General features: G+C 43.4%; 5 protein-coding genes across 6 annotated transcripts; 2 read left to right on the forward strand and 3 right to left on the reverse strand.

Moving 5' to 3' along the window:
* Positions 1–190: 190 nt before the first annotated feature.
* BCIN_05g06080 (hypothetical protein) lies at positions 191–1,934 on the forward strand. The gene has a single exon (XM_001559566.2). It carries the CDS (start codon positions 345–347, stop codon positions 1,836–1,838), a length of 1,494 nt encoding a protein of 497 aa, XP_001559616.1. The 5' UTR covers positions 191–344; the 3' UTR covers positions 1,839–1,934.
* Positions 1,935–2,398: 464 nt separating this feature from the next.
* On the reverse strand, positions 2,399–4,844 carry BCIN_05g06090 (hypothetical protein). Its single transcript, XM_001559565.2, has one exon. It carries the CDS (start codon positions 4,113–4,115, stop codon positions 3,003–3,005), a length of 1,113 nt encoding a protein of 370 aa, XP_001559615.1. The 5' UTR covers positions 4,116–4,844; the 3' UTR covers positions 2,399–3,002.
* A 140-nt stretch (positions 4,845–4,984) lies between these two features.
* BCIN_05g06100 (hypothetical protein) lies at positions 4,985–8,610 on the reverse strand. The gene is made up of 4 exons (XM_024693113.1): positions 8,314–8,610; positions 7,769–8,252; positions 7,490–7,701; positions 4,985–7,324 (listed from the first exon to the last, which is right to left on the reverse strand). The coding sequence occupies exons 1-4, from the start codon at positions 8,363–8,365 to the stop codon at positions 6,156–6,158; spliced, it is 1,917 nt and encodes a 638-aa protein (XP_024548898.1). The 5' UTR covers positions 8,366–8,610; the 3' UTR covers positions 4,985–6,155.
* Positions 8,611–11,711: 3,101 nt separating this feature from the next.
* Bcchk1 lies at positions 11,712–14,218 on the reverse strand. The gene is made up of 2 exons (XM_001559562.2): positions 13,741–14,218; positions 11,712–13,647 (listed from the first exon to the last, which is right to left on the reverse strand). The coding sequence occupies exons 1-2, from the start codon at positions 13,830–13,832 to the stop codon at positions 12,123–12,125; spliced, it is 1,617 nt and encodes a 538-aa protein (XP_001559612.2). The 5' UTR covers positions 13,833–14,218; the 3' UTR covers positions 11,712–12,122.
* A 73-nt stretch (positions 14,219–14,291) lies between these two features.
* Positions 14,292–15,686, forward strand: Bcubc11. 2 transcript variants are annotated; one of them, XM_024693115.1, is made up of 4 exons: positions 14,292–14,614; positions 14,668–14,854; positions 14,947–15,279; positions 15,344–15,686. In XM_024693115.1, the coding sequence occupies exons 2-4, from the start codon at positions 14,742–14,744 to the stop codon at positions 15,444–15,446; spliced, it is 549 nt and encodes a 182-aa protein (XP_024548899.1). In that variant the 5' UTR covers positions 14,292–14,614; positions 14,668–14,741; the 3' UTR covers positions 15,447–15,686. The 2 variants fall into 2 exon arrangements, with proteins under 2 accessions (XP_024548899.1, XP_024548900.1); XM_024693114.1 differs by having other exon boundaries at positions 14,292–14,468.
* The last annotated feature ends 210 nt before the right edge of the window (positions 15,687–15,896 follow it).

The raw sequence follows: 15,896 nt of genomic DNA on the forward strand, positions 1-15,896 counted from the left end.
CTCTCCCTTTCATCTCTTCGTTGTCTTTGTTCCCTTCAACATATATCTATCGACAATCCCATTGTCTTTCCTCTTCCTACCTGTTTTCACAAATATTTTCCCCTTTTCTGCACTCTCTTAATAGTACATTCTCACATTCATTCTTAGCAGAAATATTTTACATTCAAGACGCCGGTCGTCATTATTATAAGCGAAAATTTCAAGGAGACACATAAATCCTTTACAGCTACAATTATCAAGGTAATAACACATTTCCTATTCTCACATTCGACATTGGGCAGGCCCAGAGTCATAATTCATTTATTTGAAAACAAGTAAGTTGCATTCTCATTCTACTCCTCACAATGACAATACATGAGTGTCACCTCAACCCCTACGCCGCCCGGCGCATACTCTGGGCCGGTGACCGCGCCCACATTCCCCTCCAGCCTCTCTGCTGTACCTACTCGCAAGCTGCCGACCTCATCGCCGATAACATAACAAATGTTCTACACGGACCCACTGGCTATCCCTCCCACGACCCCTTCTACAAGATCAAAGAAAACTGGAGACGCTCTAACCTCTCTGATCTCGCGGCTACCATCAAAACCCCCTGGTTAAAAGGTAAGAAAGAACAAGATCTTCTCAATCTCTATTTTTCCTATTTCAACGCTATGATTTTTGGGGGCGCTCTCAATACCATGAGATGCACGATGAAACTTGAAGAGCCGAATGAGGAACAGAAGGTAAAAAATGTGTTAGGTACGACGGTTGACAAGAGAGGAGAAAAGACTACCACGAGACATAATGTTCGGTGTTACATTAGTGTATTTGTGCGGTCTCCGCCTCCCAAAAATGAACAGGAGAGTAAGGTATTGTTGGAGAATTATCTGGGGACCATGTTGCATGAAATGGTTCATGCGTTTTTTAGTATCTATGTGTGTAAATGCAATTTTAGCTGCAAGAGGAAGGTTCTGGAATTCGAAGAATCGGGCATGACGGGGCATGGAATGCAATGGCAACGAGCGGCGATGAGTATTGAGCGTTTTGTAAGGCAGGGGTTGAAATTGGATGTCCGGTTGGGGAGGGAGGAAGCATTGGGATTGGAGTTGGTGATTGCGGATAAGGAGATTTGGTATGTGGATTTGGAAAAAATGGATATGGAGAGGGAGGTTGTGGATCGGGAGATGGATTGGTTCGCGCATGTTTTTATGAAGGAGTTGGAGGAGAGAAAAAAGATTGAACAGGAGAAGGAAGACAGACTGCAGAAATCAGAACTTGAAAGAGTGGAGAGAGAAGAGGAGGAAGAACAAGCAGAGATAAACTGGGAGATTGAAAGACCGGAACGAGAAGCGAAGGAAAGAACATTGCTAAAGAAACACAGATCACGCATTCATGAGAGTTTACGCAGAATTAGCAGGAGAGCCAATGGGAAGATATTTAAACGGATCGCGAAACCGCTGCGCAAATCGCCGGCGAAATCCATGGTACGACCAGATGATGATGATGATGATGCGACTGCATCCTCAGAACCCCCTCTTCTCAACTTTTTACTCGCTCGAAGAACGCATTTCACGAATGAAAACGTAACATTCAGCCCGGTTACCAAGAGACTCCTCGACGACCTGAAACTGAGACAGGCCTATCCCTATATAAAGAGAACAGTCAATCCTAATATTCCTAGAGTAAATGGAAAATATAAAATAGGGATGGAGGTAAGGAAACGTACTTACGAAGAGCGAAAAACAAAGAGGACGGCGAGGAGTGGAACAGCTAATGCAAAGATTCTAGATCTCGAGGAATTTTGGAATCTGGATGGGTGTGCGGAGGAGGTTTATAAGGTGAGGAGGTGTTATTAGAATTTTCTTTTCTTTTCTCTTATAATTTTCTTCGGGTAGGTTATGTACATGTATGTATGTATGTATGTATGTATGTATGTATATATAAATTTTTCATTTCTCGATTTTGGATATATTGAATGAGGATTGATTGTTCTGTTATTGTGGAAATGTGATGCGAAGTGAGAATCTGAAAGAGGGAAGACTGTCTAGTCCATTTCGATCTCAAGTCCTGCTTCTTGAATATACCTCCCACCTTGTGCGGGAGAAAATAACAAGTATATTCTATCATAACACTAATATTTGAATACTTTCCCCAACACAGACACACCCTCTCATTCGAGAGAAGAAGCACGAGGCTGATATTATCTATCACAAGAGCGCCTCGTGGGAAGAGACACCACCTCCTTTCTCCTTTTTTTTTCGCCCTGGGCGCTGGGAGAACATTCAAGAAATTGTTTGTTGTCAATAAGTAAGCCCTTGTCAATAAGCCCTAAAAATAGAATACAAATATACAAGAAATGTGAAAGAAATATTCTGCTCGAATGAATTCCTTTCAGACCAAGTTCACTAGAAACCAGTGTATTGTATTGTGCCCATAGAACTTCGACAGAAATATAGAAATACATATATACATATATACATATTCCAAATAGATGACATGATTTCCTAATTCATCAATAAAAATGAATATCCTTCTCAATTAAAATACTCAAAAAAAAAAACCAAAAAAAAAAACTCTCTACTAAACGTATTTATTACATACAAACTACACATCTCTAAATCCTATTCCTACTTCGAGTCCCCTATCCCATGGAACCCAATGTAAATTTCCTATCCCTCGATGCCAGATCCATTCCCCCATCTTTCCCTCCATTGATCGTGAACTTTTAGCATGTACAAGAAAACCCATCATATCATAACCTCCAAAGACGATATCCCCATGAGAAGAAGGCCCCCTAGAATGGCCATCCAACGCCTCTAAATGCACCCGTTGATGCTAGTTGCTAAAAAAATAAAATAAAAAAGTCAAACGCACCGAATCCAATCTTTCGCCGCGCTAAAGTGATGTGATCCACACGAAAAGAAAGCTTTTCGAAAGACGAGAAGAAAAAAGAAAATTATAATCCAAAGCTTGGAATAACGTAAACTGCCGTCCCATCACGCGCACAGAGACGAGATAGATTATCGAAATCCCTCATCTCCAGCATTGGAAAGAAATGGAAGAGCATGACGTGCATAACCCAATCCTCTATCCATTCCTGGACCAGGACTCTGTCCACATCCTTCATGGGGATAATCCCCATGATGATGAACCCCCCGAATGCTTTCCCGTTGTCTCATTCCTCTCTCCACATTTCCATCTCCCCTCCACTCCCCAACCCCCTGCCATCCCGGTCCATACGCTTCCCGCCTCACTTTAAAAAGCTCCAAGTTCGCCCTCATGCTACACAACCTCAACCAATCCCTTCCGATCCACCGCTCCACCCACCCATCAATAACACCCACCACCCTATGAAACCCATCCGTGTGTCCCCCCATCTCCTTTGCCCCCCACCCACATTTCACAAATAGATAGCAATGCACCAACTCATGCAACAGCGCACTTAACATTAATCTCCGATCATACTTCGGATCTCTCAAAATGGGTTCGGATAAAACTATGAGAGTTTCGAAGCCCCCGAGAGACGAGGGACGGAGAGCAGTGGTACCGATGAGTTCTGACGAGTAGCGAGGCTGGGAAGGCGAGGACCAGGAAAGTCGAACGCGCTTGTGTAGGGAGTTGTGGAAGAATATCGTGTCGATTAGGTAGATGATGCGGTCTATAGCGGGATCGGACAGGTGAGCTTTGAGGAGGAGATTCTGAAGTTCGACTTCGAGATAGTGGTGGTCTGGAGGGTGGTTGTAGAGAAAGTGGTGTTCAACGATATTGGCTGCTTGGTCATCGCTCAAAATCGTATGGTCGTGGAGAGCAGGAGAAGGTATTGAGAGGTTGTGATCAGAGACAATCGAATCACCAGAGAGAGTTCGTTCCATGACCGGAGCAGCATAGACATTAAGAGGCGGTGAGGGGGAGGGAAAACATGGAGATGGCGTTTTCATTGGGCTGAGTACCCGTTGATGGTATTGCAAAGTTTGTCGCGGAGGAGGCCGATATTGCGAAGCATTTGGACTAGATCTTTCGCGTTGTAGACGAGGTTCCCTTTCGAGTTTTGCCTTGACCTTCTCATAACGATGCCGCGAGTTTGGCCTTTTACCATCCGTACTTGCACTTCTTTTGATCGAAGCAGTAGCCATGGAGAATAAAGAAAAAAAAACGACGGACGGAATACAAAATTTGTGACCTTGGGAGTGGAAAGTAAGCTGGTGTATATTGTTTTCGGACAAAGCTCACACTACTATGAGGAGCTGCATATGCCACACAACGCATGCACAGTGCAGTGAGGCTTACTCGGGTTAATATTGAATTAGCCCTGTCACCGCTTCTCAGATGCAGAGCTGTCGAAGTACATAAGGAAAAGGGAATGACAGTTTGTATGGATTGGGGTTTTTCGTGAATTTGTTATTCCAAAAACAATAGCATGAGGCTGAAAAGAATATCTTTTGCAAGTATCCAAGACTTTACTTGATAAAAGGTGACCATTTACCACATGTATCTCAATTGATAAGTGGGAGGAAACGTCAGATGCGGAGAAAGGTTTCAACAACCATAATCCTTTTTAAATCCCAATGACTCTCTCACTTGCGAATCGTGGATCTTTGATGAACGGATTGAACGGATTATGCGGAAATTTTTACCAAGGTTGTAAATTTAGTTGGGGTTTCTAGGGTTTCTAAGTGTGCGTGTGCTGTGTGTGCAGTGACAGCGGGCGATCCGAAACCCCCAAGCAGAGCAATTGGAAGGTTACACACCGCCTCGCCTCATGTGTGAGATTCAAGAAGGGAAAAAGAAAAGATACGTTTCGTACCGTTAACGGGTTGAACAAGGTCAATCAAATGTAAGGTAAGAAGTTGAAACTTAGAACCGGGCCCACAGGGTCAGCCAAATCGAAGTATCAACATGTGTAAGGACATGTATGTACGGAGTATGTATGTATCTACTAGGTTCTTAGTATCATCGTGGCCATTTTGCTTGGATCCACATGTTCCTCATCAACTTTCAAGCTTGGGTTGCAATACGAGTGTCTAATTCGTCTAATTGTCTGATTGTCTAATTGTACCCAAGGAACTTTGTTTTAGGAAATAGTAACTTAATACTTGCACTTATACTTATACTATCACTTGTTACTTACTACTTAGTAAGTTGGTATTGTATAATCAAATACCAGGCTGGGCACTCTTGAAGGACTCAACATCCACGCTGTCGTATTCAACATATATCACAGTATCAAGCAATTTCCCTGACGCTAATGTAACTTTAATCTGATCTTGGTTGCCGCATTTCGTTCGCCTTGTTTAAAATGATAGGCCGAAAATTAACCTGACATTTCCTTAAATCCTCGAATCCATCTTTTACAGATCACAAACTTTACATGCCAATGCTAGACAAAATGTCCATTTAATTGCGAGATTGCCACACATTTCAGATCAACCCTCTTAAAATTGATGATCAAGTTGCACCGCCCTGGGAAAATTGATATGCGAGCACGAATTGAGGAGCTAGTCACAACAGTCCAATAAGTTTGATGTACACAAATGTATAACCTTACTACCGCATATCCGAAGTAACAAGGCTACCATTCAAATTCATACAAAAATGACCCGAAAAATCTTGAGGTCGTAAGGTACATGATCTTGGTCCCAAAATGTCTCAACTGGTCCAGAATCTTCGATTGCTACATGGATTACCAAGATGGAGATGCTTGATATCCGATTCCACTAAAGACCAGTCGAGGGAATACCCCAGCGACCCCAGCGTTGCTCTATCAGTATAAATGTAGCTTCAGCTCACCATTTTGAATAAGATTAAGTTCCGTCGAACGAGGATCAGTGAAATCGTACAGCCTTATTCTCCGATCGGCATACAAATACTGTCAATCCTTTACCTTTTGGTAGATAGAGCCTTTTGAGAAATCTGTGGTCAACATCTCACAAAAATGTGGTCCTGGGAACTTAGCCCGGTGTCACAGGGTGTATTGCGGGTTTCCTGTTGTGCTGGCAGAATATCGCCTGACCATATCAAATGGTCTAAAATCGAGGATAATCTGTATGTACAGTGCTCATTCCGTTGCTGTGCAGCAAGAATATACGGGCCATTGACCCTGACTACGCTTCAAATGTCCGGCTTGAGTGTGAAGATTCATTGAGAAAATACTTGGGGAGTACCCGCTAAAGACGTCACACAAATCCCATTCCTAAACCTCTCACGTACCTGACCTCGTTTGCCTGCATCTCCAATGCTCTTCTCATAGTTTCTGAATGGGTATGTTCTTCCTTTTCCCGCAGAGCCTCCTCAGCAGTCTTGGGAGTTTCTTCGAAAGAATCGGCCGTGAACCCAGGTTTGTTAGAGAAACTCAATAGCCCTATTTTGTCTCCCGTCCACAAAACAAGATCGTTTTCATTGACCGGTCGATCATGGAGCCCAGAGTCAGTTGTCAAAATCTTGAGCGCAATGTCTCCAGATCCAGAATCCATGTACGAATCGCCCAATGTGCCAAATATACCCCTCGGGGCTTCAACAGAACCGTGAGCAATGTTCCATCTTCGTGACTCGGTAAACCCATCCCGCTCAAACCACTTCAGATTGCCCCCACCGTCAGAAACAACAATGCGGGTACCATGATTGGCAACGGATAAGAGTTTCGAGCTGGATGATGTCTGGCGATTCTTCATGGTAGATTCTTGCAGACGCCCTGCAGAAAAATGGGAAGATACATTGGTGAGATTCGGGTCGGGGGATAGACCGTACATCTCCAAAGAACCTTTACTATTGTACTCACCGCAAGCAATCAACGTTTTCCCTGGTCTAGTCTTCGCTTTCCATACTTGCTCGACAGACAATTCACCCCGACGGGCGAGGTCTTTCTCCATTGAAGCAAAAGGATATGGAAGGCTAGCAATTTGAGATAATCGTGCGCCAGAATGAATCGTTCCGCGCAGTTTAGGAAAGTTTCTACGATCATAATTGAGAATGCTAGGAAATCGACCAGCAACGTATATGTCTCCATTACCATTCCATTCACTTCCTGAACTGGGTAGGTGAACAATACTGAGGGGGCCCGGTTGGTACAGATGGGCGTACTCGGCGCTTGGTTCTGGATCTAGCAAGCTTTTAAAACTAAAATGATTGCTAGCAGAGCCAGATGTGCTGCTAAAAGAATCAAGTCGCTCAGCCTGGCTGGGTGATCCAACATTTGCTCTTTGACGAGAATCATGAAGGTAGAGAGATAGATTGGTTCCCACAGTGAGAGGTGTTGGATGTTTAGCCTCGGAAAGAGCAGTGATAGAAAATGGATATCTTTCATGATTTACTGTCTGTAAGGTCTCAAGATCAACTTCAACGAGACCTATAGTACAGTCAGTAGCTATTAGAGAAAGGGCAATGGGCTTCGTCTTCCAGAGATTCAATATGGGATTGAATAATTGAGAAACCCTTGTCATCAGATTGGGGCTTCAAGTAATCGAAATGTCGCTTCAAAGGACCGTAATTTAAAAGAAAAAGTTTCACATACCACTTTGAACAGCAACATAGGCTCTCTTTAAAGTACTGTCAACACTAATACATTCTGTGACGCCTGTACTTATCATCTTTGATCTTGACTTGAGATCTTTTGGATTCTCATCCACCGACAAAATGCCTGACTTGCTTCTTGCAATAATGCTACCCTTTTTGGGGGCATTAGTACTGATATCCCAGATACAAATGGAACCATCATCAAGAGGTCTATGGCATGGCATTTAGTACAATTCTTATCTCATAATATATGCCAGCGAGAAACTAGAAAACTTACGCAACCACCATCGTGGTTTCAGCTTCTCCCAGCGGTGTATACAACGCCATTCCTCGCACCTCCAAATGCTCTCGATTAGCACTTTCACGATGACGAGGCTGTTGCACCCAACTTGTTGAGATTGGCGCATTTCTCGCTATGTACTCATCATACCATTTGACCTTCTCAGTCGGGTAACTCGGATCCCAATTCGCCAATATTCTAAGCCGCTCACTGGATTGAGCCTTGAGGTCTCGAGCTTCATGGCGAGGTTTATGTAGTCTGGAATCGCCTGTTCCGTTGTTTGTAGCAAGAGCTATAGCTAAATCGCGCATGCCTGAATCGCCCTCTGCTTCTGTAGATATTAACTCTCGACGTCTGCGAAGCCTTTCGAGAAAGGAGGAATGGGTAAAGCATTGATCTCGCCAGAGCTTATCATCGCGACCTAATTCCAGGTATCGTTTGGAGACAAACTGCAGCTTGACGATGTCCGAAGGCTCTAGATCTATAAAAATGGAGAACGTTAGCAGTCGGTTCCCATCAAGAGGATGCGAGAGGGAATTCACATGAAGTGATGTTCAGAACGATTTCTGAAGGGAGGTCATCCATTTTCGTCATTTTTTAATAATTAAATACTAATAAGTGTATGCTCGTATTGCGTTGAAAGAAGGAATGTTAAGAATGTTAAGTTGGACATTGAAAGATTGATCTGGACATCGAGATCACAAACAATCCATAATCAACCTTCCCTTGAGCTTCTAGCCGAACCGATAAGACCGATTATGCAAGGGCTGGTAAATGATCTGTGCGCGAAATAGACCTCATAGACCTCATAGACCTCATAGACCCCTCAAGCTTCTCTCTTTAACCCCACGAGCCCCGCCGACGGCTGTTTTCGGTCCGTTCTGGGGGAAATGTTGCTGTCATGTGACGAGATACCTAGACATTGCACATTCACGGGTTTCGTCTTTGTCCACGAGACTGGTGGTATAACAGGACCATTGACGGCACTGCCAGATTCACATCGATATTCTGAACACAGCTTCAGTATGATTGGGCTCAGCTCAGTGCCTTTGAACGGCCATGTGCATCGTATGAAGTCATATAGATGCGCACTAAACTCTAAACTTCCTATTCTTTCAAGAGCTGTGATAGGAGTGTTGCCGTCGCAGCAATAGTGTGCACTCTCAAATATATCCACGGCTTTCTCCAATTTACAGAGAAGTTCTTCCTCGGCGAGCTGTGTCCAGCTTTTCTGCCGACGCGATGAAATGCGTGTTCTTTCTTTCTTTCTTTCTTTTTAACGAGAAGAGGAAACGTGAAAATGAGAAGAATGTTTTGGGAGGGGAAAACATATACTTTAAGTTCAAGGTATACATTATGTTTAACCATACCTGCTTGTCTGTCTGCTCTGATTTATGCAGACTGTTACAGACTGTATAGTTTGAGACTGGATGATTGGCCATATATGCCTACCTATATAGTCTCTATGTACATTCATCTGTAAGTGGAGACGCGTTTGTGGCATGATTTTTGGGCAAAGATTCATTTAGAGAGGCAGAATAGCTCAAACGGTTACAAGAACAAAAGCGGCAAGACGTCATTTAAGCGTATTTCTCTAGCACACAGAAACCAACCTTACCTTACCATAAAAGCGATCTTGATGCATCTGTGGGATTAACACAGGGATATCAACAGGCATCAATCCGAATAATCGGATGATGATTCTGCCGATTTTAACCTCGACATTTCTTTCTACAGCCGAACTTGAAAGAGTTTAGCGAATAAGCACTAACAAGTCTATGCGAGGACCTTATTTTTATGTGCTGTTAGTCTCATGGACAGCTGTCTAGAGGTTGCATATGTTGGGTACTATCGAACACCTAGATTGTTCAGATATCACAGGTGGATCTTATTATTACATATCTCAAATTATTGATTTGTCCGGCAAGTAATTGCAACCCACAAGTCCTTCATTGTGCCGCAGTTGTACAAGTCTCGCGTGACATGCGTCAATTCCTGAGGAGTGAGCAATACTCCACAATAAACATTTCCCCTCATTCCGGCCAAAGCCATGATGAAGTTTCTCATTCCCTCTGTCTGTTCTGCTATCCAAGAACTCACTACCTGTTTCGGGCAAAGTCCTGTGCGGTGCTTGTTCGACTACCTACTCATAGGTCCTATCCATTTGTCTATGTGAGATAGTAAGTGTTGGAAGAGGGAGATATTATCTGTCCTAAGAAGAAATGGTATAGTGGTGCAACCATCAAAATCGTATGGACCGTTTATACTACGAATAAGTGCAAATAAACCGGCTCTCTTAACACGGAGAGTAAGTTTTATTTTTCCAATGATGTGAGTGCGAGTGCCCTTTATGTCATCTTTTTTTTTTTTTTTGAGATAGACACTGGATCCTTATACCATTGGCAATTTTTTATCAATTCTGAAACTCATTCACATGAAACAGTATAAACACTTTCAAAAATCCAACTTTTCTGGAAGTATCTTATGCTTCTATCTTTATGATGGCAGTTTAGCGATTTTTTCCAAAACCCGATATCACCTCGCGTATTGATATTTGACTTCAATATTATATGAATTCAAACCACTAGACTATGTGTGTTAGAGAGACTCAATGATTTTGTATACAACAAAAGAAAACATGCCTTGGTAACCCATCGCCAGAGGAAGTCTGGCAATGATTCAATGAAATCCTGTTTTGAAGATATTGCGTAGTATGCAAGGGTATTGATCTCGTTGCTTCGAAGTCCTTTCAACTTCACAATCTTTAACATTCTTTTATTAGATGGAGGCTACATGACCTCACGTTACCCTTCAAGGCTCCAGAGTTCCACCTTTCTCACTATCAAGAAAATCCAATATAGTAAGCGAGCTCTTCCTACAAAACTATTGTCATTTTATTATTCAACTATCATTCAGAGAGCGCTAGATCTAACAAATCGCAAGACTAAATCTAGAAAGGAAAGCCTGAACTTGAAACTAGTGGGTGCTAATACGGTTCATGTTGCTAACTCATATGAAGTGCCGTACTATCTAAACACTACAAGATATCTCCAAGTCCTAGAACAAGTATTTTTAAATTATATAAAAACAATGATGATCATAGCAACAATATTCAAACAAAGCAAATATTATCCCAACCCCTAACAGCTGGGTGTGTACTATTGATCAACCTCAACAACAGAAACACCAACAAAAACACCAATCAAACAAAGACAAACAAGACATACAAACCCCAACTCCATCAACCCCACAACCTCATTCTTCCCTCTCCAAACCCTCATCCCCATCCCCATCCCCAACATGTCCCCCAGCATACCCCCCAGCATATCCCCCTCCAAATCCACACCCTCCCCCTCCCTCTCCCCCTCCCTCTCCCCCTCCCTCTCCCTCGACGAAATCCACGACGAAATCCACGACCTCCACCTCCACCTCCTCCAATCCACCATGCAGCACCTCCCCCCCACGCCCCAAGCCCAACAATACTTCGCCCGCGAACCCCACAAACTCCACGAGCTAGCCGAGAGAGTCCAAGAGAACAATTGCGTTAGTATCAATATCAACTTTTTCATAGATAATCCTGATAATATACATACATACATACATACATACATACACTACACCATAATAAATCCCACCAATATAAATCCCATCCCATCCCATCCCGATCACATCCATCCAATCAAAATCAAACTTCTCCCTCTTCCCCAGTTTTCCTCCCTCTCCCTCAGTTTCCACCCCCCTCCCCGCTCCCCCCTCCCAATCCCTCCCATCTCATTTTCATAAAAGCAATAATCTCATCGCCTCATTCATCGCCTCATTCACAGCATAGCATAGCACGGCCTCTATATACCCAGAATATCTCACTAGCAACTCATCCGCATAAATACATGCGATAATATTATATCACCAGAGAAGAAGTACGGAAGTAGACACACTACAATAAAAAGCACTCAATAAATTATAACCTTCCACAATATCAATTTTCAAGCCGAGCAAAAGTAAAAATAAAAGTGTATCGAAAACAAAACAAAACAAAACATTAACATTAATTACTTTTTAGAAAAAAATATCTACTAAGAATCTATTTATTTAAGTAACCTACCTACGTAAAGTCATCATCGTTTCGCTTCGATTCAAATGGGATATCATGCGTGGTCTGTGTTCCTTTCCTTTCCTAACCCACTATCAGGTTATCCAAATCCCTGCCTTAATCAGCTTCTCCAATCCTATAATCCAGATATCATATCATAGCTCATGAGTTCCTCCAATGCCTATCCAACCTACCCAGCCATCCAGTCGTCCAGTCATCCAACCATACTCCAGATCCCCTTCCCACCTTAAACTTCATTCCCTATACCTCTTCAACATCCGGTACGTAAACCCCCTCCTTACACGCCACCACCACTCTCTTAAAAAACCGTCTCCACTCCAACGGATCTCCCTTAACCTTCACAAATCTCACCTCCACCAACTCAACTTCTTCTGTCTCATAAGAATCCAAGACGATTTCTCCGTTCATCCCGCATCTTCTACTATCTATCGCTCGTACCTTGATCCAAGCTGCATGCAATTGACTATTTTGCAATTGTGCCAAGGGTGGTACTGGTATATTCATCGCATGCAAAGATTCAGACAAAAGGGTGAGCAATTGAGGAACGGGGAGATGGGAAAAGAATCGCGTAAGCGAGTAATTCGGGAGAATATCTTGAAATTGACGAGCATGTTGTGTGAGACGAAGGGAGACAGCAGGATTGGATGAGAATTGAGACATGGAAGGCTCATCCGCGAGCGTGGAATCTCCATGATTCGATGCCACTGGTGATGGCAGTTGAAAATTACAGGTGGTCTCGGCGGGTTGAGATGTGGGTAATACACGGGGTGGTCGTTCCCAGTCAAATTGCATATCCATGACTGGAGCTTCTGGTTGCGTAAATGCAAAGTTATGACTATCGAGTTGCATTGCGTCTTGACTAAGCTGTGATGCACTTGGCTTTTGCTTGAAGTCGATACGAAGATTGGCTAACATCTGTGTAGCAAGACCTAATGGATCGCTCATCTTGCCATCTGTGGTGAGAAGTGGATTCTTGCGCGTATACCATGGATGTCGTTTGATATGTTCAAAGTTAAAGCGTTTGGATACATCCACATTCATCATGCCTCTTAGTAATGATAGAACTGAAGCCGGCAATCTTTTCCATAATTCATCTGAACTTCGCCCATTGGATTTTACGTATTCATCGAATTCCCAGCTTTCAGATGTAGGTTGGTCCCAAGGTGTATTTCCCACCAAGAGCACAAATAAGACGACCCCGCATGACCAAATATCCACCATATTTGCAGCGTATCCGGCACCCTTCACCTTGGTTTGAGTACTCCTTGAGCAAGAGATGACTTCCGGCGCAATGTATGGAGGACTACCGCACATCGTCGTACTGAGCTTTCTCGCTCCATTATATTCAAACAGTGTTGCCAATCCAAAATCCGCAATCTTCAAATCGCCACTACTCGATAGTAATATATTCTCAGGCTTGATATCTCGATGCCCCACACCTTTCTGATGCATATAATTTACTCCCCCAATCAATTGTGTAAAGTAGAAATGTGCAATATCCTCTTTGACTCCGACATCTGCTTCGATTTTATCGAACAAGTCTCCTCCTTCTGCATACTCCATAGCAATCCACTTCCACACAGCATCTTCGCCCGTCGCAAACCACTCTATGATATTTGGATGTCGTCCAATATGGGAATGCAAGGAAACCTCCATTGCGATTTGCTTCGAAGAAATCCGGCCATGTTTGACTGCGTAAGCTTTGTGTATGAATTTGACTGCGAAAACTGGAGTGGAATCAGTTGGAGGGATGGCCTTCTTGATTCTATGTGACCATTAGCACACACATATCTATTACATAATTCCATGGATAGCAAAGAGCACCGAGCTGGTATTGTAATTTATCGACTTGACTTACGATGCATAGGCACCGCGACCTATTGTTTTCGAAATGATTCGAAAAGGTAGGTCGCGGGGCAGCGGGTCCATCTGTGACATCTGTATAGCCATGACTTTTAGAGTGAGAAGAACGACGTTCAAAATGGACGAACGCGGGATGAATGTCTTTCAAAACCCCACCACCCACTTGAACCAAAATGTGTAGCGGAAGCAAGCTACGTGGATGCCAACGAAAGAACCTAGGAAGAAAAGGTACTCGAGGAGAAACTTATTCAATGAACGGTCCAATGAGTGGGAATGATTGTGAATTACTGTGAGTCCAAGATTATTGACTGATTTGTGACAAACCAATGAGATGATTGCCACCGAGACTGAACCGCGTCTTGGGTTTCACTTAACACTTTAAGTCGCGAATCGCGAAAATGATGACTGGGGCGGGTATGAGTGTGAGTGTGAGTATGAGTATGAGCGTGGGTGGGTATGGATGGGTATTGGTCATTGGTTATTGGCGAGTGAGGGAGAGGCAGAACTCGTACTAAGTACCGTCCGTTCGCGTTTCTATGGCTACCCGGCCTAAAAAATGAGAAAGTCGAAATAAACAAATCCTTCTTTATTAAACATCAACTTCATAAATACACTTTCTTATATCTTCCTTCCTGCACTTCACATCACAACACTTCTGTACATTCACCACACAACACACGTACACCAAAAATCTAAATCGAAAAAAAAAAAAAGTCTCAAAAGGTTGCCAAAAGGATTTCTTTGTTCCTCTTCTGTTCTCTTCTCTTCCCGAATTCCCTACCGTTTGCTCCTTTCCACCACCCAATTGCCCAATTGCTTTCAGATTGGCATTTCGTTTTTCTACATTCCCCATCGACTAATCCGCCTTTGTCCGTTTCTGTCTCTCCTGGACACTTGGACTAGTTACTGACCAATTTCTTAGTTACAAATACTATACTTCACTTCCTTAATTGGCTTGATTGCATTTCCCGTTCCTCCTCTCACAAGATTACCATCATGAATTACGCCATGGAGGATACACAGAACACTTCCCCAGGCGACGTGCCACCAGCTCAAGCTGCCAAACTTGCTCCCCGCAAAGGGCCCGATGCTCAGAGTACCACGAAACGGTTTGTCCTCCCCTTACATGGCCTGACCGCTTCCCATTTCCAAGGCTGCATTCCAGAAAGTCCAATACTGATTCTCCGTTCTATCCATCCAGTCTCCAAACAGAGTTAATGCAGCTCATGACCTCTGCCGCCCCTGGTATCTCCGCTTTCCCTTCCGCAGATGGCAATCTTCTTTCCTGGACCGCGACGATCGATGGACCAGACGACACCCCATATGCATCTAAGCAATTCAAGTTATCCTTTGCGTTTCCATCCAACTATCCCTATGCGCCACCAACCGTCCTTTTCAAGACTCCTATCTATCATCCCAATGTCGATTTCTCCGGTAGAATTTGCTTGGATATTTTGAAGGATAAATGGACGGCCGCTTATAACATTCAAACGGTATTGTTGAGTTTGCAGAGTCTTTTGGGCGAACCTAATAAGTATGTTTGATAAATCTCGACACAGGTGAATGAGTACAAGATCAGTGCTAACATTAACCAACAGCGCATCACCATTGAACGGCGAAGCCGCAGAGTTATGGGACAAAAACCCCGAGGAGTTCCAGAAGAAAGTTAACGGCCGTCACCAAGATATTGATGACGAATAGGTTTTAGGGGAGGAGGAGTATGAAACATCGTCATTCAGATACCCGGCGTCAATATGTTTATGAATTGGAGATTGTGCATAATGGACTTTGGTCTGTGTCTCGGCTCGAGCATTGGGTTATTGCTGCATTCTCAGGATAGTACAGGAGGGCGTAGTCCAATTAGGACTTCGAAGGTTGTATCCTTATTTTGGACCTTCAATCAATACAATCAAAAGCATTGTTAAATATTCTTGATCTCTACTTGATGTGCACGACTTGAGACTTACTTCATGCATCCTATCTCTGGTTGGCGAATTTGACCTAGCCCACTACTAGTCTTAACAGTCGATTTTCACGAAAGGGCGTAGCCATAGGGAAACCTTCCAAATGGACCTACCTAGGCCAATGTCTAGAGTAGTCTTCTTACCCTTGATTGTAGACTCACTCCTTCGACCGTTTGTTCACTGGCCA

Source organism: Botrytis cinerea, chromosome 5, assembly GCF_000143535.2.
Source record: "Botrytis cinerea B05.10 chromosome 5, complete sequence".
NCBI classification, from domain to species: domain Eukaryota; kingdom Fungi; phylum Ascomycota; class Leotiomycetes; order Helotiales; family Sclerotiniaceae; genus Botrytis; species Botrytis cinerea.